The sequence below is a fragment of the Arachis duranensis genome, chromosome 9 (assembly GCF_000817695.3).
Source record: "Arachis duranensis cultivar V14167 chromosome 9, aradu.V14167.gnm2.J7QH, whole genome shotgun sequence".
NCBI lineage: Eukaryota > Viridiplantae > Streptophyta > Magnoliopsida > Fabales > Fabaceae > Arachis > Arachis duranensis.
The window spans coordinates 13,646,420-13,670,234 of NC_029780.3; the positions used below are offsets into that span (position 1 = coordinate 13,646,420).

The following is a 23,815-nucleotide window of genomic DNA, read 5'->3' on the forward strand; positions in this document are numbered from 1 at the left end:
GGGCAGCGTGGATTTTATTTTATCTTATTTTATTTGTTTGTTTTTATGGGTTTTTTTTTTTTTTTTTTTATGGAAGTAAAAGTAGTGATATTACTTTAATATTGTAATTTTTAATGTTTTTTAAAAGTGTGGAAGATGCAAAATTGGAGGGTCCGACTTCTATATTTCAAATTTTTTAATTTTTTTAATAGAAATTCCTCGGTTCGATTTGTACTTCTCAGAAATCTCTCGGTTTGATTTCAGAAATCCCTCGATCCGATTTCTGTACTTCTCACAAATCAGACAGTTCGATTTTTGTTTATCTAATTAAACAGTTTCACATTTAAAAATAACACCTCATCAACCCACATTTTAAAAAAATATCGTTGCTACTCCAATATCAAAAACAAAATCTGAAATTTTATAATTTAATTTAATTTCATTATTAATTACTAAAGATTGGTTNTTTATTTTACAAACAATTTAAATAATTTTTTCAAAAAGTTACACTGTATCAAATATTAATATTATAATTTTTGTAAGTTAAAAATAAAAAAAATTATTTTTGTATCTTTTCAATGAAATCTAATTTTTTTTGGACACTTTTAAAATAGTATTTTTAATAAATTTAAATTGATTGAGTAGTCAAAATATATTCATTTGTTTAAATAAATATAGATAGTTTAAATTATAATTTGTATAGGTATCAATTTATTGTTTAATCATAAATTTTTAAATGAAATTAAGATATATAATAAATTAATTTTTAATTTATTAAATTAAAAATATTATGGACAAAAAAATTATATTTTTAATATAGATGGATATATTTTATACTAAAATAGTGATAATATATATTTTTTTCTAAATCATACTTTAATATTGATGATGTTACGGTCCCATCTTTAAGTTGGGCCTAAGAATATTCATCCAATTGTTGAGTTGTGTCTGTGTTAGGGATATATTTTGGGTAACATACTCATTGATATTTGTTCAAGATACATGTCTATTGTGTCTAATTGTGTTTTAATAAAAAATAAATATTTTTAAACATACTTAAATATCATAATGTATCAGTGTGTCTAGTCTTATTTTTAATATATATTCTTAAAATAAATTTTAATATAGTATATATTATTATTTATTAAAATAAAAAATATTTTTAATATTTGATATAATTAAAATAAGATATTAAAAATAATTAATATCAAAATATCATTACGATTTATCTAAAAAATATGTTATATTTTATATGTATGCGTCTCCTCGCGTCTTATAACATTTTAAAATTCGCATGTCGGCGTGTTCTGTGTCGTATCATATCCCGTGTACATGTCAGCGTTCGTGCATCATAGGTATAAAGTGTGATCTCTAACTTTTTATTGCTTTTTCATATTTATTTTTTATCCTACTTACAAAATTAATAATAAAAAATTATACTTTAGTTATTTAATTATTAAAAAAATTATAAATACTTGTCCTTAGAGGTTTTTTCTTCAATCCTAATATTTGTATTGTATTCTCAAATTTTCTTGGTCGTCAGAGTCAAAATATACCACTCTCACCTGATTCCGAAGTGACACCCATTGATGGCTCATCATTCAATTTATCATCCATTGCTGTGAGTAATTCTTTATCAAAATATTTTTTTACTGTAATTTTTAATTCAGTATGTCAAGAACTAATTTACCACAAATTAAAATTTGGCAGACCAAATTGGCATAAAGGAATGAACTAGCCTCTTGGCAGACCAAATTGGGCAGCATCTGTAATATTATCCCTTGCATTTTTTCTTTTTTAATTTTGTTCTCTGCCTCAAACCTTTGACACAAAAATAAGTAAATAACGTAAAAAGGAAAAATCCTTAGCCCCCACCACTATACTGTCTAGTGTCTACACCTCATCCTCTCATTCTCACTCCCTTGTTGCGGCCGTCCACCTCTCTTTCTGCCTGCAGGCTCCATTTGCCCAGTCTCCGAGCTGTGAATGCACAGCGGTCACTCACAAGTCACAGCCCTGCGGCACCGGCCTTCTCCATGACGAAGGGCGTCCTTCTGCCGCGAGCCACGTCACCATTTTCACCTTCCACCATTACCCACTGGCGAACCACCAAGCCTTCAATACCCTTCATGCATAACCGCTGTATCATAGCAACACAACCGCCACTACCATGCTTCCTTCATGACTTCTCTAAGGTTTCGCTTTTTCTTGCAGTTCCTTTTCATTCACTCTTTCACTCATTCTCGTGCCTTCGCACTTCAGCGTTTCCTCAAACATTAAGGCTCTTGCGATGCTTAATTTCATGTTTTAATTTGGCAAACCTGTGTCTATTGACTCTGCTGTTCGATCATGAATTGTGAGCGGTTATTGATATGCTTTAAAATGTATCCAGGTGCTTTCACGAACTACTTGTTCATCCTCCAGGAGAACTAATTCTAATAGCTTGTCTCATTCCTCACGAGTCTCATTAGCTAAAGCAGTGTCGATCAACACAAACATTTCAAATTACTGTACTCATTCAGGGGAGGAATTCTGTTCCTCAAAACGAAGATCAAGAGGCCCAGTTATGGCAGCTAAAAAGGCTGCAGAAGGTACTGAATTTGTTTATCTCACAACATAATTTTTAAATTATTGTTGCATGTCATGTTAATTAAAGAGAATAAGCATATATATCCAAGGTTAATTACAATACTTGTCATATAATTAGGAGTCACACAAGAAGATGGTAAATACAAGCACACAGTTGATCTTCCCAAGACAACATTTGGCATGAGAGCAAATTCATCACAAAGGGAGCCTGAACTTCAGAAAATATGGGACGAAAATCAAGTATTAAAGAACATTGCTGATAAAAACACTGGCGTAAGTTATCGACACTCGGTTAGCTTTCACCGAGCAATTTTATGAACTTATTGACATACTTTGAATAAAACAATGATCAGGGAAATTTCATTCTCCATGATGGTCCGCCATATGCAAATGGTGATCTGCACATTGGCCATGCCTTAAATAAAATTTTGAAGGATATTATAAATCGTTATAAGGTATCTTTCCTCTTTCTTGCAATTTTTTTTGTCACATTGTATATAAAGTGTATTTTAAATCCACCTGATACTTGTTTATGATGTGTATTGTATCCTAAATTGCTATGCACTTGCCACTATAAAATATTTTGCTAAGATTTTTTTGTACTTTTATTTCTGGTCAGCTCCTTCAAAACTATAAAGTTCATTTCGTTCCTGGTTGGGATTGTCATGGCCTACCAATTGAATTAAAAGGCAAGTGTTATTTCTCTCAGTACTGTCCCCATGATAGCTGGTCCTAATTCTTGGTTGTGTTCAAGAAAAGTAATGCACTAGTACTTTCTTAACTTATTTACCACTTGTCAACGTATAGAGAGAGTTCTTATTGTAATATGGTATGGACAACAAAATGGCTATGATTTTTTCCCTTAGAATCTCAATCTCTATGGCATCAAGTTATCAGAAGACCATTTGTATGGACAGGAATTGGTGGGATCTAATTCTGTTTCCGATGCTACTCATTCTAGCCCTTGTTCTCCTTTACAGTAGGTGATGGGTCTAATTTAACTTTTGGGACGACCATTGGAGGTCTTTTAACCTAGCCTTTCCTCTGACAAGCATATTTTATGAGATAGGATTAGATGCCTAGCATCTATTTGGTGTAAAGCTCATGATCTTTATAGGGTACTTTCCCTCGCAAACATGTTGAAAAATTAGAAAGCTGTGCATTTTAGATAAATTTTTTGTTTGCTTTGCTTTTGTATTGGGGAACCCTTATCTATGATTATTGATATGACCAGAGCTTGTGAGCTAGTCAGGGTTATAGAAAAATAGCCATAAAAGAATAAATGAGTAGATTACATTGACAACTTGGAGTGAGATGATATGACACACCTCTTTTCATGTATCATAGACCTCCCTTATTTTATATCAACATAATCCCACTATTAAGTAGTTGTCTGTTGAGAACTGACTAGATTTTTAGGGGTGGAAAAATGATTTGATGCCTGATGTTATTCTTTTGGATTCTAACACAGCCTTAACATTTGCTAAGCTGTATAATAAATCCATTAATAAACTTGACAAACTAGGTGAAATAGAAAAGGACTGAGAAGTAAACTGCATTTGAACTTTAGCTTATTTCATTGAATGGTGGTAAATAATAATTTATATCTAAAAGGTAAAATTAAGTGTACTGCTCTGCTTACTATTTTCACCGTCTTCAATATAGTAAAAATTGATGATTTCTTTATTGGCTTTTTATATAGACTGATATATTTATATTACCAAAACAAATATAGATTGATTTATTCCAAAATAAATAGGTAGGGTTGAAATGATATTGGATAAAAGAATGAATTTTGAATGTACCTAAATTTTCTTCTTGTTTGTTCCTTTTTATTTCATCTGCCTATGTATATTATAAGTTGACATTGGTATACATTTTGACCCATATATTCAATTACATATTTTGGCAGAATGATCGTTTTGAATTATTTCAGTTTTGCAGTCACTGGATCAGGAGGCAAGAAATAATCTTACACCATTGAAATTGAGAGCAAAGGCAACCAAATTTGCCAAAGAAACTGTTAAAAATCAGATGTCATCTTTTAAGGTACCTTTTGTTTTGGCACCTTGCTTTGTCTTTTCCATGGCATTATTTTGCTGTAACTTGCTGCATCATAGACATGTTGCAAATTTTTCAATTTATGTTAAATTGTAATTGTTAAGAAAATGTTTACTCATTTAACATGGTACTAAATGTTTCCAGCGCTATGGAGTATGGGCAGACTGGAGCAATCCTTATCTTACTCTAGATCCAGAATATGAAGCTGCCCAGGTAGCTGGTACAGCCTTTCTCTTTTACCATTTTAGATGGCTTAAAAGAAATTCTAGAATTCAACACTTTCGAATTTGGATGCTATTATGGTGTATTATTGACCTGAAAATTTAGAGCTTGGATATCGAAACATTCTAACAAGACCATACTAGACTGCTAAGATTGCTTTGATATTTCTGTACACCCAACTTCATGTGATATTGTTTGAATGTTTCTTCTCCTAGATTGAAGTATTTGGTGAGATGGTATTGAAAGGTTATATCTATAGAGGCAGAAAACCTGTTCACTGGAGTCCCTCTTCGCAGACAGCACTTGCTGAGGCCGAGTTGGAGGTAATTTTAATGTTAATCTGTTGTCAAAAGATATGTTGAACATTAAAGTACACCTTGAAATATTTTTACATTGATTTGGTCCTAGATATATATAGTAACCATCAGAGTATCATATTGATTTAAATATATATTAAAGGACTCGATTGATTTACTTAAATATCGAGGAAGCAAGTTGATGTCTAAAATCTTTGAAGGATTTTTTATTTTTGGTGATGAAAGAAGAAATTTTATAACAAGAAGAGAAGAAATCTGGCTTTAAGGACTAACTTGATATCACATATTTCATGGGAGAACTATTTTTGAGTATTTTTACCATTTGAATGATTATTATGTTGAAAACCTCTGGTCTAATGTCTATCACTAGTGTTCTGTAGAATCCAAAGGCAAGTAAAAGTAAAATGATGTTGTATAGTGTGTGTGGAAGTTGCATAATCCGTAGTCAATTAAACATGTTTCCACACAAATTCTGTCTTTCTGTTTACATGGGTTTGATTGTTTGTAGTTTTCTTTAGAACCTGATTTGGTGAGGCTAGTGTATTCTTGTTAACACCTCTTTTGGTTCTTTTTAGTATCCCGAAGGGCATGTTTCAAGAAGTATATACGCCGTTTTCAGAGTTGTCAGTGCTCCTCTTGTGTCAAATGACCTGCTACATGAATTTCCAAATTTATGCATTGCTGTATGGACAACAACTCCTTGGACTATTCCTGCCAATGCAGGTAGATTTTCCATTTCTCATCGCTCATAACTTGTGGATGTATTTATTATTGCTTTCGCTAGTCATAAATATGAAGCATGGATAGTGATTACGTACACTGGACAGGACACAACATGGGACATTTGGGTACACTAAATTCAAATTTTTGTTAGATACAGGGACATAGCATATGTATAGCATAATATTTTTTTTTCAGATAAATTATAGTGATATCTTGATATTTTATTGACTTTAAAATACAAACAAACCACTTTCGATACTTTTTTTTGTCTCTTTTAATTATATAAAACATTTTAGATGATTTTTTATATTAATATTCAACAATACATATTATTTCTTAACTCATTTCCTGAATATAATTAAAGAATAAGGTTGGATACGCCTGCATGTGGTTGTAGTTGGGTGAATTGAGGCATGTCCAAAGAAGTTTTCTTTTATTTTTTATTAAGACAGCTGGACATGGAAGATATGCCCTGTCGGACGAGATGGGTATCATTGATTGTTGTGTATGTAAATGTGTCCGACACGTGGACACAACAACTCAACCAAGTGTCCCTGCTCTATACTCATAATGGCCCCACCCTCAGTACTATTTGTATTTATGCTAATTTCTCAGTTCTAAGCTGCAATGTCTTGAATTTGAAAAAGGAGCATAAATATAGTCCAGCTTAGTCAACAACAAAAACGACAACGGTGGCAGCCTAGCTTTTTCTCATTGGAGATGGCATCATGGATTAAATATAACCCCATAATGTCCTACAACAGATTGTGCAGTGCTGCTATATTTGTTTGTATCCGTTTTTAGTTTCATCAAGCCAAGATATGAAAGTAATTCTTTATCTTTTCACTTGGGATTTCACTAAAATTAGACTTAAGGGAAAACGGTTGGCTGTTTCTCCTGCCTTCTCTTTAGAAATATCATCTGAATTTGTTGGTGATACTGTTATTATTGGGTCTTTTCTAGTAATTTTTTGTAGGAACCTTTCAATTGACAGTTACTGGGCAAGTACTCATAATTTTGATTGTCATGTTCATTTAAATTTAATCTATATACCACTCTGTCTCATGTTGATGTCTACTTATTTTTTCATGCTCAGCTGTGGCAATAAATCCCAAGCTTGAATATGCTGTTGTTGAAGTAGAGTCGTTAGATGAATGTGCCTCATCTTCTGGTGAAAATAGAAAGAAAAAGTTTGGAAATATTTTAAAGGATGAGAAGATACCATGTCTCATTGTAGCTTCAGAGCTTGTGTCAAGGTTAGAGGCAAAATGGGGTGTGAAGCTTGTTATCAAGAGAAGGGTTTTGGGTTCTGACTTGGAAAACTACAGGTTGTTAGCATATGAAAATGAACAGTTGATTTCTTTGATTTTATTTTGCACCTGCTACTTGTTTTTCTAATGTATTCTCTTTATTGTTAATGGGGAAAAAATTGCACTAAGGGCATGATTTGACATTGATTTCAGATACATCCATCCGGTAGATAACAGGGAATGTCCAGTTGTAGTTGGGGGAGATTATATTACAACAGAAACAGGAACAGGATTAGTCCATACTGCTCCAGGACATGGTCAAGAGGATTATGTAACTGGTCAGAAGTATGGGCTACCCATTGTTTCACCAGTAGATGAGCATGGGATATTCACTGAAGAAGCTGGACAGTTTAGTGGGCTTGATGTTCTTGGTGAGGGTAACACTGCTGTTGTGAAATATTTGGACGAAAATCTGTCACTTATCCTAGAAGAATCATATGGTAAGTTCTTCCTGTCACTCTTCGCAAACTCTCTTAATGTGCTGAGAATAGTTATTATAGACCTTATCATTTATCATCATCATCTGGTCTCTTCTATGTTTTCTGATTTAGAACACAAGTATCCATATGATTGGCGAACCAAAAAACCGACAATATTTAGAGCAACGGAGCAATGGTTTGCATCAGTAGAGGGATTTCGTGATGCTGCTATGGGTGCTATTGGCCATGTAAAATGGGTTCCAGCTCAGGTACTCTTTTTTTAAGTTTATATTCCTATATAACTCTGCTCCTTTGATATTTGTAAATTTGTTCAGCTGGAAATGTGCTGCTTATCATATTTGTTGCTGTCTTTCTCAGGGGGAAAACAGAATCTCAGCAATGACCTCCAATCGCTCTGATTGGTGTATATCACGACAAAGGACGTGGGGTGTCCCGATTCCTGTTTTTTATCATCTGCAATCTAGAGAACCTCTCATGAATAAAGAAACAATCAATCATGTAAAATGTGCGTTCAAGAGAATGATAAATTCATGTTTTCTTTTTTGTCAACTCTCTACTTGAAATTAGAAGATATATATAGATGTTATTTTCTTAATGTTTTACATGCAGTAATAAATATTCCGAAGTTGCTTAATTGATATACTCTTATAATGCATGCTGGCCCTATGAAACTAATGCATCCTAAAATTCATTTTCAGCCATTATTGCCCAAAAGGGTAGTGATGCATGGTGGTACATGACAGTTGAGGACCTTCTTCCAACTAAATACCGAGACAGAGCAGCAGAATATGAGAAGGGAACTGACACAATGGATGTATGGTTTGATTCAGGTACAATTTTGGTGTAAAACAATTTTTAACCATGACTGGTGCATTGTTTTATAAGTTCCTCCACATTCCTAATACTTTCCTGTAGGCAAAGTACTGTAACTATAGTAAGTTAGTAATGGCTTGCTAATGTTTGTCAGTGGTGATGTATAACTACTAAACATATTTTTTAAAACTTAGATATTAATCAGATTCATGGCCTTAATGGTATGTTTATTGGGTAATACACCTTTGTTTCTAATAGAGTCTTTGCCCATGATGGCTATCCAAGTTAATTATGCTGGCATTTAGTTGTCCATATTTATGTCAGTATCTACTTTCCTTTGAATTTGGCTCTTGTTTTTTTTTTTTAATTATTATTTAACTATAATCTTAAATTTACTTCAGGTTCATCCTGGGCTTCAGTCTTGAGAAAACGAGACTGCCTTAGTTTTCCTGCAGATTTGTATCTTGAAGGAACAGACCAGCATCGAGGGTGGTTTCAGAGTTCGTTGTTAACAAGTGTAGCGACAACAGGTAATATATTGCTTTTTCTTTTATGATATGACAATCTACTTCTCTGTTTGATACAACCGGAAGAAACATTATTTCGCTTATTGACATTGGTCAAACCCTTGTGACTGCTTATACTTGAATCTAGTTTTTTATAGAGGGTCCTTATAAAGGTGATAAAGCTTTGATAAAGCCTACAAATCAACTAGGAGCTCAAATAATAAGACAATGTGCAATAAATCTAGCATAGTTGTTGGTTTGCAAGAATGCATATTCCTTCTTATTATAAAATATGCATGTGGATGTACAAACATTGTTGCATGCTTGTGTAACAAAGGCATGTATAAATCATAATATCTGGTATGTTTGTACCATTTAGGCACTGATTCTGTCATTTCTTTTCTGATACAGGGAAGGCTCCATATTCTTCTGTTATAACACATGGATTTGTATTAGATGAGAAAGGCTTAAAGATGAGCAAGTCTTTAGGTAATGTTGTGGATCCACGTAGTGTGATTGAAGGAGGTAAAAATCAAAAGGTTAGTTATGTGGATTAGTTCCGTGGAATCTTAGTTCTGGAACTGTATTAAACTCTACATTACCCTTGATCAAAATTGTGGTTCAATTGTTTTTTTATATTACCTTTTTATCAGGAATCACCTGCATATGGTGCTGATGTTCTCCGACTCTGGGTTTCTAGTGTGGATTACACCGGTGATGTGATGATTGGCTCTCAGATTCTTCGTCAAATGTCGGAGATTTACAGGAAGCTGAGGGGTTCCTTAAGATACCTCCTGGCAAATCTTCATGACTGGAAAGTAAGTTCAAATTCTGTGGCTGAAGTGAAATTGTTTCTCACTTGCCTGGAATTACTGCCCACAATAAAATATTATGATGGATGAATCAAAGAATAACAAGAAACATAAGAGAAGTGTGTATTATCATCTGATGGATGTATAATGGGGTATAAGAATGACATCTTAATTCTTGAATGGCTAACTTGTCAACTGGTTCCTTTCGGTCTTATTCATAACCAACTATTCCCTAGTCGATGCCAGTAAAATTGATAATATTTGGTAGGATTGGATTAAAGAATAGCAAGAAAACTAAGAAAAGAAATTGTAATCTAAATAGATGTAGTTTAGGGATATTCTGAGAGAGCCCCTGCTCTCCTAATTCATGAATTTTGTAATTTCTGAATTGATACCTCTTGCCTCTCCTTATACACATTTATAAAACCTATGTAAAGGATGAACCCTGAAATTAAAGGGATTATATATACAATGAAAAGTTTATGTACAGACTACGAGGTTAATATCAGTGAGGTAGTGACCTCTCTGAAATGTGTGTATATTATGATCAAAATGAAAGAAATAGCTCAGGGTGTTTGAGAGACCCTGGTCTCTCCCAAAACCCTGCCCTTCCCCACTGCAACAGAATCATTCTTCATTCTCTCTCCTACCATGATTTTCCACATCAGCTAGTTCAGCTTGGATATTTTTCCTAGTGCCACTCATCCCTAGCCCACTCTCATCTACCCTTCTATAAACTTTAACCAAAAGGTAGAATACTAGAGTTGAGAGTATATAAAGCAATAAGAATGCTACAATTACCTCGCTGGTTCCTAACACAGTGCAAGTAACTAAATGTGTTTTATTATATTAAATTGGAAGACTTATGTATGCCGATAGCTGTATACATCTTTCGCTTCTTCATACTTCTGACATTAATTGTTTTGTTGACAGGCAGATTATACTGTTTCATACTATGAGCTTCCCAGGATAGATAAGCATGCACTCTATCAGCTTGAAAATGTTGTGAAAACCATTCAAGGGAATTATGAAAATTACCAGTTTTTCAAAATATTTCAGGTGATTTATTTTAGATCCTGGTGATACCATTATGCATGCGTGCCTCTGTGAAATATGTTTATGCTAATGCTAAAGCATATATTGGTGTGGGAGAGCATGACAGATTCAGGTCCATCATGTACTCTAATAATTTTAAGTGTCAAATGTGCTGATTGTACATGAAAATGATTGTTGGGTTGATAAGGGTTAATCCAATTAACCAAGAGGCTGGGAGTTTGATCCCACCTTGGGCAAAGAAAGCATTTTATGGCCAGCTGTTTTCCCTTAAGTGGATGATCCGCAAGAAAGGGATTAGTCACTGTGTCTGGAGGTGGATACCCTGGGAAAAAAAATAGTTTTTTGTAATGTAACCATTCATGTAATTTATCTGTATTTTTCTCATTTCTTTGTTTGATTTGCTAAAAGTTACATATCTTCCTCCCATTACAGATTTTGCAGAGGTTTGTCATTGTTGACCTGTCAAATTTTTACTTTGATGTTGCCAAAGATCGACTTTACGTTGGGTAAGTTTCTTCTGTTCATGTTTACTTGTTTCTTATGCACCTCATCTCCCATTGTGCATATATGCAAGTATCGCAAATTTACAATACAAGATAATAACATAAAGATGTTGCCTGTTTTGCATTTTATTGTGTTTCCATTTTGTCCTATAAAATAATTTGTTTCGTGATGATCTGCAGTGGTTCAACAAGTTATACAAGAAGAAGTTGCCAAACAGTTCTTGCAGCCCATCTCCTGTCAATTGTACGACTAATAGCACCAATATTGCCCCATTTATCTGAGGATGTGTGGCAGAATCTTCCGTTTCAGTACACAACTGAGTATGGTTCTGTTGCCAAATATGTATTTGAAGCAAAATGGCCTGCCTTGAATGAAAAATGGCTTGACATCCCCGTTGAAGAAATTGAATTTTGGGGAAAGATTCTTGAGGTCCTCTCTCTCTCTCTCTCTCTCTCTCTCTATATATATATACATAGTATTGAGTTTTAAAAAACAATGAATTTTTTTTTCAATAGGATAAAATTCTTTCTCACATTAAAAAAGTGTCCAAACACACAAATATCTCTTCTCATATTTCAACAATATGTATTTACAGTGTGAGTGCATCAAATTCTATTTGCTTTTCAATTTTTTTCTTGCTGATATGATTCTTCTGTTCACTTTTTCCATATACTGAAGTACATAAACTATGGACTAGCACAATTTAGCAAGAAGGAAATAATACATAACCATCGGGTGTATTTAGGACTCTCATATGTCCTGTTTTGATGTTTAAAAAAAAAATTATTACTGATTTTGACTGCAGTTTTGCAAAATAAATGGAAAAGAAATTGAAGAGAGTAGCTCAAAATTTTTTTTTTCTTCAATCTTTATAGAATGTTTGAGTTAGTTAATTTGTTTATTAGATATATCTTTATGTTGGTGAATCTATTGGTAAATGGAATCTTGTTTTACCAGCTAAGAACGGAGGTGAATAGAGTATTGGAGGTTGCTCGAACCGGAAAACTAATTGGTGCTAGTTTAGATGCGAAGGTTTACATTTATTCATCTGATGCCAGCCTGGCATCCCAACTATCTGAACTTTGTGAAGCCACAACTGATGCTGATACATTGCATCGCCTATTCATAACATCTCAGGTATGTCTACAGGCTACAGCTACAAGGCATGTAACTTTAAGTGACTAATTGACTAAGGACCAATGAAAATGCAATTTTTATAGGATGCTGCAGACAACCAACGATATTTTGATGCTTTTCTTAAGATTTTGGTAGTATTAGAAAGCTAGTCCATGCTACATGAGATTAGGGCACTTTTTAATCAAATCCCTTAGGGCAGCCCGGTGCACACCACACAAGCATCTTGCTGTTATGTAGGGTTTGGAGAAAGGTTGCATCCAAAGGGTGTAATGCAGGCAGCCTAATCTTGGAACGAAAACTTTTGGAATTGAATTGAATTGGAAATCAAATATTGTGTTTGGAATAAATGACAAATCAATTTTTATATTTTAATTATAGGATTAATGATAATTTATTTGAGGGTATATTTTTACATTTTTATCCTTTACTCTCCAATTATATTACACAAATCGCCACTACGATTGAAGTGCCACCACTATTTCGCCGGGGAGTTGGCCAGTGGTCGGCCAGGGACGGCTGTGGATCAGCCGGGCTGTCGGTTTGCTGCGTTCGATCTGCCAGCAGTCAGCCTGAGTTGGGTACAGGCTAGGGGTTTGCTAGCCAGGCTCGACGGGCTACCTCTCAAAGCCCTTCTTTTTAAATAATATTTGAGGGTAAAATTGACTTTTACACTTTCAAAATACTGAATCATTTCAATTCCATTAAAATCATTTAAAAATTGAGGGGATTTGAGTTTTAGTTATAAAGTAAATTCATGATATACAAATCAAATCAAATTCTTTTTTTTTATCTATTCCAAACAAAGAAATTGATTTACAAATCAAATCAAATCCAATTCCATAAGGTTTCAAAACCAACCTTGATGGTTTCGCCTATAATTTTGCTTTGCTACCTTTATTGATCATCTTTATGGTGTTTGGAGAGAGAAAGGTGGAAAATTACAGTTACTTATAACTTAATCTCCCATTATCTGAGTGATATATTAAAATTCTGCAAGTCTAAACTTGCACATGCCTGCTTACTATTTAGTTTAAAATGGTCATTGATTTATTTTGTATCCGTTAATTTTTACTTGTCCATCAACATGACTAGTTTAAACCTGAAATTGCTCAAGTTTGGCTTCCATGTTCCAAAGGAGATCTCGAATCTCTGGTTATGCAAGATACACCTATTTCTTATCCATATGTTATTCTAGCATTTGCATTAGCATTGTATAGAATCAATGTTTCTCCATTTACATTTCCAAATTTACCCGGTGATTTTTTACCGTTCTTAAATGTTTGATTGTCAATATACAGGCTGAGATTATTCCTTCATTGGATGATGAAAATGTAAAAAATATACCGTATAGTGGTGAATGCCTAATTCAGGGAACTAAAGTATGGATTGGTGTGTCGCGTGCTACCGGTTCAAAGTGTGAAAGATGCTGGAATTATTCAGAGCAGGTTGGTTCAATCTCAGACCACCCTACACTTTGCGGCCGCTGCTATTCTGTTATTGCCGTTCCGATGCCTCCTGAAGTTGCTGCAGTGAGTTAAGATTTCATGGAAGTCGACCTTTTTTTATTAACAACTTCAATTTTGTTTACTAATTGAAATATTGAATTGAGTTTCCTTGAGGATTTAATTTTTAATAGAATGTAATTGCATGATTTGTTTCTACTATTATTATCATTTGTCATATCATTTAGTTCGAATCCATTATTAAGTTCTTTCAATGATGTGTTAATATTTGTGTTGGTCTAGTAGTAAGCTCAGTAAATTTCTCAAACAAGTGTTAGAAGTTCAAATTTCGTTCTGTGCATGCAATAATTTATTGACTAGTGACAAACAATTAAATGAAGCTTTAATTTGCATTGAATTAGTCCTTGACCTGCCTGCCAGACTAAAGGATATTGTGAAAAACAAAAAAATAAAAGTTAAACTCTATAATGAATTTGTAGATTTGCATGCTGCCATGGTTCTTCTTAACCTTGAGATCAAAGTGTGAATTAGCAATTGAGTTATTGACCAACTTGGTCACTGAAAACGTCCTAAAAAATGTGACGAAGGGGCATATATGTTTTATTTTTATAATCAACAGTTCAATGTATTAAATTTTTTTGGGGACAAAAATGTCTGACGCAAAATTTTTTAGAAACTTATTTAGGTGTATATTTTTTTATTTTAACAGTAAATATTATTTTTAGGATTATGTGTTTTTTTCTAATTAATTGTAATTAGAATATATATATTCACAACCTTAAGGACGAAGTTGTCGTGAAGTGAAATGTAATCTAAGGTGTAAAGTTGGGCTCCATAGTCCAATTAAAAAATTCTCATTAGGAGTAGAATTTATTATAACAGAATTGCAACACATCAGTATTTTTTCATCTAAGTTTATTTAAGTAGGTCCAATATTAACAAAAATTATTCTCATTAAAAGAGTGTCATTATATAGGCTTTTTCTTCTTCTCCTCCCCCGTGCTTCTTCTTCTTTTAAATACACGCATACGTCTTCTTCTTTTTTCAAATTCACGCATTTTCCTCCTCCTCCTTCTTTGTGTACGCTGATTCTTTTTCTACTTCTCCTCATCCTCTTCTTCTTCTTCTCCTCTTTTGTTATTGTCATCACTAACAAAACCAACATTTTGCTAATGTATTATTTTTTCAATTGAATTGAATGAAATGCAATTGTTAAATTGAATTGAATTGAATGGACACAGGTGTTCTGAATTAAATTGAATTGATAATCTCTGAATTGTAGACACGTGTTTTGAATTTGATTTTATATAATAGATAATGTTCTGTTCATTTAGTACTATACAATTGTTTTACTTTAATAACATGTTCGGTTCATTATGTAGAAAGCTGTTTTTTATATAATGTTCCGTTCATTTAGTACTATACAATTATTTCACCTTAATAACATATTTGGTTCATTATGATTTGAATTGAATTGAATGGACGCAAATGTTCTGAATTGAATTGACCTGAATTGATAATCTCTAAATTGTAGACACATGTATTTTGAATTTGATTTTATATAATGGATAATGTTCCATTCATTTAGTACTATACAATTGTTTCACCTTAATAACGTGTTCGGTTAATTATGCAAAAAGCTGTTTTGAATTGGATTTTATAAAATGGATAATGTTCCATTTATTTAGTACTATACAATTGTTTCACCTTAATAACGTGTTCGATTCATTATGCAGAAAGCTGTTTTGAATTGAATGGACGCATGTGTTCTGAATTGAATTGAATTGAATTGATAATCTCTAAGAGGAGGAGAAGAAAGAGGAGGAGAAGAAGAAGGAAAAAAAACATGTCTGTGCAAATTTGGAAGAAGAAGAAGAAAAAGAAGAAAGAGGAGGAGAAGAAGGAGGAGAAGAAGAAGGGAAGAAGAAGAACCTACGAATTTGGAAGAAGAAATACGAGGAGGAGGAGAAGGAGAAGGAGAAAGAAATTGAGAAGGAGAAGAAGGAGTGCGTGATTTGAAAAGTTGTTACAACAACTTGGATAGACTTGGATAAGGATTTTACTTGGATATAGAGTTTTATTCTTATTATAAATAGAGTAATAGTGATAGAAACCAACTTGAGTTAGTTGAGTGGTCAGTTCAATATTGATTAAATTCATTTTTTATTTAAATTCTTCTTCCTTACAATATTGATGGAATTCCAAAGAAGAAAGGATATAAATTACTCAATTCATGGTTACTTGATTCTATCACAATTACTCTATTTATAGTAAACTCTACTCTTAATGAAAATTTTCTAATTAGGCTATATAGCTCAACTTTACACCTTACATATACCACCACTCTTCCAATTTCAAACTTTACCACCACTCTTATCTCCCAATTACCATAATCCCTCACTCAAGGTGTAGCAAAGAACTTGAAATAAGTGTTACTTGGGTCATGGGCCATATTAGCTTAAGTTAAAACCCTAATCCATATTAAAAGGATTGCCACTCTTTTTGAGAATTTGAAATGGCAGCAGCAAAAAATCACCTTTTCAGTTCAGGGGTTATTCTCTCTTTTTTCAAATAGAAACAAAACATTCTATATTTCTATTATTATTACAAGATAGTAAGTAGCCTTTGGTCTTCCATTATCATCTCTTATTCTTCTTTCTTCTATAAGTTATTTCTTTTATTATTTTTTTGAACAATTTATGTATTTATTTATTTATCTAGTTTATAACCTTATAATAATTTAAGTTTTTGAAAGAAATTGAAGATAATAATTATATAATTATAATGTTAACCTAGCATATATTGTTTTTAATTTGTTTTTCTCTCATTATTAATTATTTGTGACATTGATATTATTGATTTACAAAGAATAAAATTAATTGAGTTTAGCTAAGTTGCATAATATTTATCTATGTAAATTCTCAATTGTAGGAATTTAGTTGAATCATGAGTAAGATAAAAATAATAGACATTTTTAAAAAAAGACTGGCCAGAAGAGTAAAGATGTTTCTAATATTGTTACATCAACATCAACCTCTTCAACACTTGAGTCATCAAACATGAATAATTTACCTCTTCAATAAGATAGTTCAAAGTCAAAGCACCCACGACTTAATCCTAAACAAATGGAAGTATGTCATTTGGTAAGAGATCCAGGAATTTGACCAATGATTTGGAAGTTTCATCCAAGTAAAAGAGATGAAATTCGTCGAGATTATCTCAAAGTTGGACCGAATCAACTAATACTTGATAATTATCTATTCTCGAGTGATACAAGTCATGTCGTTTTCAAGCTTCTTGGTTTGAATTATATCCTTCATGGTTAGAGTATTCTATTGAAGGTGATGTTTTATATTGTTTACCATGTTACCTATTTGCTAAGGAATCTTCAATCAACATAAGTTCAAATGCCTTTATTGAAAACGACTTTTGGAATCGGAAGAAGGTAAATAGTAAAAAAAAATTGTCCTCTTTTGAATCACATTAGCAAAGGACCCAATTCGTTCCATCACAAGGCAACGAAATCATGTGATGATTTGATGAACCAATCACAACATGTTGATACATTTATGAAACGACAAACATCAGAGAAAATTGAGAATAATCAACGTAGACTTGGAGCATCTATTGATTGTATTAGATGGTTGAATTTTTAAGGTTGCACTGATGAAAGCTCGAATTCAGATAATCGAGGTAACTTTATTATATTGTTAAAGTTTTTGGGGTCTTACAATAGTAGTGTTCAAAAGCTTATTTTGAAAAATGCTTCTAGATTTGCTAAATATACTTCAAGTGATGTTCAGAAGAAAATTCTACATGTCTTGCTACAATGATAAGAAACTCAAATAGAAAAGATATTGGAGATGCCAAATTTTGTATCATCATTGATGAAGCTCGTGATGAATCTAAAAAAGAACAAATGGCTATTGTTTTGAGATTTGTTGATATGGATGGTTTTGTTCGTGAACGCTTCTTTGATCTTGTACATATTAGTGACATTAGTGCCTTGACTTTGAAAAAAGAATTGGTGTCTGTGCATTTTATTTATAATTTCTAAATTGAAAACATTTAAGGTCAAGTGTATGATGGTGCTAGTAATATGAGAAGAGAATGGAATGGTTTATAAGCTTTATTTTTTAATGATTGCCAACAAACATATTATATCCATTGTTTTGCTCATAAATTGTAGTTAGTGTCGGTGGTTGCTTTAAGGGAAGTACTTCAAATTCATGAGTTTTTCATAGAATTAACTACTATTGTTAATATTTTTAGTGCATCTTGCTAACGACATGATTAACTACAAAAAGCTCAAGAAATTGAAAATGCAAAATTGATTGCCAATGATGAGCTAGAAACAGATCAAGGTGAAAATCAAGTGGTAACTTTACAAAGAGCTGGAGATACAAGATGGAATTTTTACTTTCATTCTATTTATAGCTTGATAAGAATGTTTGCAGTTACTCAAACCGTTCTTAATAACATTATTGATGATGGTACAACTTCTGCTCAAAGAGGTGAGGCTTATGGTGTCAACAAAGTGCTATCCTTATTTTATTTTTTATTATTTTATTATTTTTTATTTTTTACATTTGATGAAAGAAATTATGGAAATTACTAATATTTTCACTATAAAAAACAAGGGATTTAGCCACGGAAAAATTCGTGACTAAACTCCAAAAAAATTATGGCAGTTACGCTTTTGCAACAAATGAACGTTCGTGACTAAAGAGGGAGACGCGTTTTTAATTATCCACGTTTTTTACTCCAATAGCCACAGTTTTAACACCTGTAGAGATATTTTGTTAGCCACAATTTTGACACGTTTAGACATTCTCTTTTCTGTAACAAAATAAAAGGATGCACAACGAAATAATTGTTTCTGCCATACTCTGTCCGTGACAAAATCGACCAGGCCGGACTTTTTTACCACACTTTTTTCCGTGGCTAACGATAAAAGTTAAATTAAAAAATATCATAATAAAAATGCTCTTTAATATAAAATTACATCATATAATATTTAAAAAAATAATCACATTCCTATATATATTATCCATAGTATAAAAATATGAAATTAATTAATACTTAGTATTGAAAAGCAAATATCCTAGATTAAATGGATTTAATGTTAAAAGATATCCAAATGAAACTATTACAAAATAAATATCAAACATTGCTAAAATGATACAGAAAACTGAAAGCATGAAAATATCAAGACAAACCAAATTTATCAAACTCAGCATTTCTTGTTACACAGATAACCCACATGTTAAAAATATTTTTAGGTAAATAACAAAAAGGACACATAACTTCAACCACAGAATTATACACCCCGTCAATATTCCAGTTGCTTTTGTGTGCTCCAATAAAATTTACTAAGCAAGACAGAGATCAGGAATTAAGGTAAGAAATTAATAGGCCATGATTTGACTCCTTCTCGGATGTAATTTGTAACTGTTTTGCAGCTTTCGGTTGTCAGTTGCATAACATTTTTCAAAATATTAATAGGTAGTTTAGAATCTATGTACAGCCAGCAACAAAAGAAAGAATGCATATTGGGATAACCAAAAAGAAAGGTCTAAAATTAACTTACATGGTTGACTAAAAGAAATATAAAAAACAAAATGATGCCATAAAAGTACTATTTTCTAAAATTAACTTACATAGTTGACTAAAAGAAATATAAAAAATAAAATGTTAATAGGTAGTTTAGAATCTATGTACAGCCAGCAACAAAAGAAAGAATGCATATTGGGATAACAAAAAAGAAAGGTCTAAAATTAACTTACATGGTTGACTAAAAGAAATATAAAAAACAAAATGATGCCATGAAAGTACTATTTTATTCTAGGTTAATAAAATCTTTTTATCATGAATTTTATACTTTTAGCATTTATTCTCAATTAGTTAAAGGTATAAGCATGTACTATTTTCCAACTAATACATACCTTATCAATTGAAGATGGCAGCACTGGGAAGGAGAGAGAAGAAACCAGCTATCGGAAAATTGGATAATTCTACACCCTAAAAAATTGAATTTATTATTAGGGTTTAAATTTGAAAAAAGTAGAAACTACTTATAAAATTTTTGAAAGGGATGGAGGGAAACACTTGTTGATAAACGTGCCAAAGTTGGAGATGGAGAGGTTTGATTTTTGCTACGGTGAGCATTGGTTCTGTAGCAATTAAGAGAGTGCAACTCAAGTTGGCTACCGATAAACAAGAACGTGGAAAACCTTCGCACAATTTAGCTACAGAGATGTAAGATGTTGCAAGTGATTACCACGATCATGTAGATTTGCCACTACTTCTCGTTCGTGGGTATCTTCCCGTAGTAAACTTCTGTGTTTCTAGTAGTGTTTGTGCCAAGCATTACACAGTTGGAAGAGATCGATCTCGTCAACCAAAGATAATAGTTGAGCATCATTATTGAGTAGATGTGTTTTTGGCAGCAATTGACTCCCAAATACAAGAGTTAAATAGTAGATTTAGGGCCAATTTGCCTAAACTTCTTAAATAAGTTCTTTTGAAAGATGAACTTAAAATATAAGGACTTTTATTAATAACAACTTTTAAATAAGTTGTGCATTAAATAGGAGTGATAAAATAACTTTTGAAAATAGGAGAAGTCACATCTTTTAACTTCTTCAAAAGCTCTTAAATAACTTATTAAAAAGTTAAAAATTTATCTAAAAAATTGTACCAAACACTATTAATGTAACTTTTTATAAGTCAAAAGTTAAAAAAGTAGCTTTTTGGTGTTTTCTAAACCGACCCTTGATGAGGAAACCATGGAGCTTTTGACTTTAAATTCTGCTTTGGGTCCTAAAGATAATTTAAATTGTTTAATATTCAGAATATATGCAAGTTAGCTGAAAAGTTTTATCCTTTAGATTTTTCTAATCATGAAAGAATTCTTTTGAATACTCAATTACAACGTTATGTACTGACCAAAAAAATTACAACGTTATGTATTTGATATATCGAATTATTTAAAAGATTTTGGGACACTTTTTGAATTATGTTAAAGATTGAAAGAAATAAGAAAATTAAGAACTTATCATTTGATTGATAGACTGATTCGTAATGTCTTGACTCTTCCAGTATCTACAGCAACAACAAAAAGAGCTTTTCCGGTAATAAAAATTATTAAAACAAGGCTTTGAAGTAAAATGGTAGATGAAATTTTTACAGATAATTTAGTCATTTACATTGAAAAAGAAATTACAGCTACTTTTATTACAAATTCGATAATAGATGACTTTGGATAAAAAAAAAACGTCGAACTCAATTATTGCCTTTGTAAATTGCAAATTCTAATTCATTTCAATTCTAGTAATATTATTATTAATTTTTTATCATTAGTATTACATAAAATATAATACATTTTTGAATAATTTTGCCAGAAATATATAAAAAAGAATTGAATAGTAGTTAGAAATTTTAAATACAGGTACGCAACAATCTAGATTTATAACATTTGAAGTTCGTTTTGAGATATTTGTGTTTAACTATTTTAATACATAAAATATTCAATTATCTTATAAAAATAAGTTCTAAATCTTTATTTACAATCTATCTATTAATTAATCTGTTAATATATAATAGAAGAGTAGTAATAGGTTTGTTACTCGACAAGTGGCACTTTATTTGCTTAAAAAGTATTAAGCTTTATTGCATGACAAGTGACAATCTAAATGTTGAAATGAATGATGAAGACTACAAAAAGTAATAAAAAATTAGTTCTCTCTTTTCATAACTTTTGATTCTTTCGTCATTTACTGCATTCAGTTCACGTACTGGGTTATCCACTAGTTCTTATCTAGTGGATGAGGCGGAAAATCAAATTTGAATTGAAAAATCAAATTTCAAAAATTGATTTATTTCTCTCCTTTAATCCCTTTCTCTTTTGATAGCCACTGAGTTCTCTACCCTTTTTTCTCAATTTCTCCTTCCTTACACCAAGGTCTCCTCCCACGTTCTCATTGAAGCAAAGAAGAAGAGAACATGACAGTGAAGAGGAAAAGCACGAGGAAGAAGGAAAAGAGGGAGGCAACGACGGCGGCAGTGGTGAGAGGCTGCAACCTTGCCACTGAATCAAATGAAAGAGAGTGAAAGCAAACAGATCGGTGACAGAGGAAGAGAAAGCAGGTGAAGGCGGTGATAGAGGCCACCGCCGCTGCTGGATATGCCGACAGAGAAGAAATTCATTGGACTGAGGGGAGAGAAAAAAATGGAAGAAGAAAAGTAGAGGCTCAGGTTTGTCATGGTCTACAAAGCTTTTACATGATATATTAAATGCTAAAATGTACGAATAAAACTGATGTAAGAATAAAACTGTTGGATATGGAAAACCCTTTGGAATAAAAGATTTGGAGTTTATTATTGTTGTCTTTCCTGCAGTCATGCATCATACTATGGGTGATGCGTGAGCATCTTTTCTATCTTTTCCTAATGAATTTTCATTCAATTTGTTGAGTTTAATCAAGAATTAATTATCTTTTAGTCACTATAGATGCTACTTTGAGTCGTGTGAAATTTTGTTTATTTTAGGTAGCATTTGGCTGGATTTGATGGAGTTTCCGCAGAAAAAGAGAAGAAGGCGAATGATGCTGTCAACCTTGACCTCTCTGCACTCAAACCTGAATAACTCGAGCTACAAAGGTCCAATGGACGTGATTCTAGTGGCGTTGGAAAGCTAAATTCCAGAGCTTTCCAAAAATATATAATAGTTTATACTTCTTTTCCACCAATTCTGCTAATCTCAAGTTAGGCGCAAGACACAACAACAACACGCAAGAGTAGTTAATTCCTTCAAGTTAGGCACATAATTTACTCAAGTAAGACACCAATGCTCAAGCATTCCAGACCAACACACGCTGCCCACCTCAGGTAAGGTGCAGCTCCATGCCAAGTTAGGCTCAAGACATTAATAAGCACGCATAAGGATTTGACCACACTCCAAGTTAGGCGATCAAATTGTCAAGTTAGGCACAAGTTTCACTAACAACACTCCCTGGAAGCTGCCAAGGCTGTGCCTAACTTGAGATTTCTCAAGTTAGGCGCAATGCACAACAACAACACACTAATAATGTCATTCACTCCAAGTAAGGCGCATGATTTCTCCAAGTAAGGCGCAGCATCACTCAAGTGAACTCCAGCCCATGCAGCCATGCTCAAGTTAGGCGCCACTCCTACGAAGCAAAGTGGTCCCCAATCATCAATTAAAAACGCACGAAGATTATACTTTTATTCTGATTAAGCTTCATTTCTTTTATACTTAGGAAAATATATTATTTAGTTTTAGGAAATATATTTTACATTAATTAGGATTAGATATAAAAGGAAAAAGAATCAGTCCTTCGGGCTCATCTCTTCTCTTCTACCTCATTCTGCACTTTACAGTTTTTACGAATCCTAGTTTTTCTCTCTGAATCATGAGCAACTAAACCTCCACTGTTAAGGTTAGGAGCTCTATCTATTGTATGGATTGATACTATTATTTTTTTATTTTAAATTCATGTACTAATTTATAATTCAAGAATTATTTTTGTTCTTTATGTTATGAATTTGGGTGGAGCGGAAGTATAATCCTTGTTCTAATTGAGTTCTTGTATAACTTGGAAAAGCTCTTTACTTGAACAACAGCTTGAAAAAATATTCTCCTAAATTTCTAATTATATGGACTTAACGGGATATGTGACATATAATCCTCTTATATTTGGGTAATTAGGATTTCTGTGGTATATAAACTAGAATTGAACTTCACCCTCTAATTGGAATTAAGCGACCAAGAAATTGGCGGTTGATGAATTTTAGAGGAGACTAAAAAGGTCTAAGGAATTAGGATTTAGTCACATATAGTTTTCCATGAATTAAATCTTGC

General features: G+C 32.5%; 1 protein-coding gene across 1 annotated transcript; it reads left to right on the forward strand.

Annotated features, from left to right (window-relative positions):
• Positions 1 to 1,799: 1,799 nt before the first annotated feature.
• LOC107464861 (isoleucine--tRNA ligase, chloroplastic/mitochondrial) lies at positions 1,800 to 14,169 on the forward strand. The gene is made up of 22 exons (XM_016083814.3): positions 1,800 to 2,174; positions 2,372 to 2,570; positions 2,687 to 2,841; positions 2,922 to 3,023; positions 3,188 to 3,257; positions 4,505 to 4,617; positions 4,774 to 4,842; positions 5,067 to 5,174; positions 5,744 to 5,891; positions 6,988 to 7,219; positions 7,355 to 7,641; positions 7,753 to 7,889; positions 7,999 to 8,146; positions 8,340 to 8,471; positions 8,856 to 8,984; positions 9,372 to 9,499; positions 9,614 to 9,778; positions 10,706 to 10,831; positions 11,261 to 11,334; positions 11,512 to 11,761; positions 12,290 to 12,469; positions 13,768 to 14,169. The coding sequence occupies exons 1-22, from the start codon at positions 2,016 to 2,018 to the stop codon at positions 14,005 to 14,007; spliced, it is 3,351 nt and encodes a 1,116-aa protein (XP_015939300.1). The 5' UTR covers positions 1,800 to 2,015; the 3' UTR covers positions 14,008 to 14,169.
• Positions 14,170 to 23,815: the final 9,646 nt, after the last annotated feature.

What these genes read in the sequence shown, in the direction of transcription:
- LOC107464861 (XM_016083814.3), top strand. Translation starts at nt 2,016, where the DNA reads ATGACGAAGGGCGTCCTTCTGCCGCGAGCCACGTCACCATTTTCACCT. An exon ending in CAGAATATGAAGCTGCCCAG is followed by an intron (nt 4,843 to 5,066) that starts GTAGCTGGTACA and finishes TTCTTCTCCTAG; the next exon opens with ATTGAAGTATTTGGTGAGAT. An exon ending in TTTGGGGAAAGATTCTTGAG is followed by an intron (nt 11,762 to 12,289) that starts GTCCTCTCTCTC and finishes TTGTTTTACCAG; the next exon opens with CTAAGAACGGAGGTGAATAG.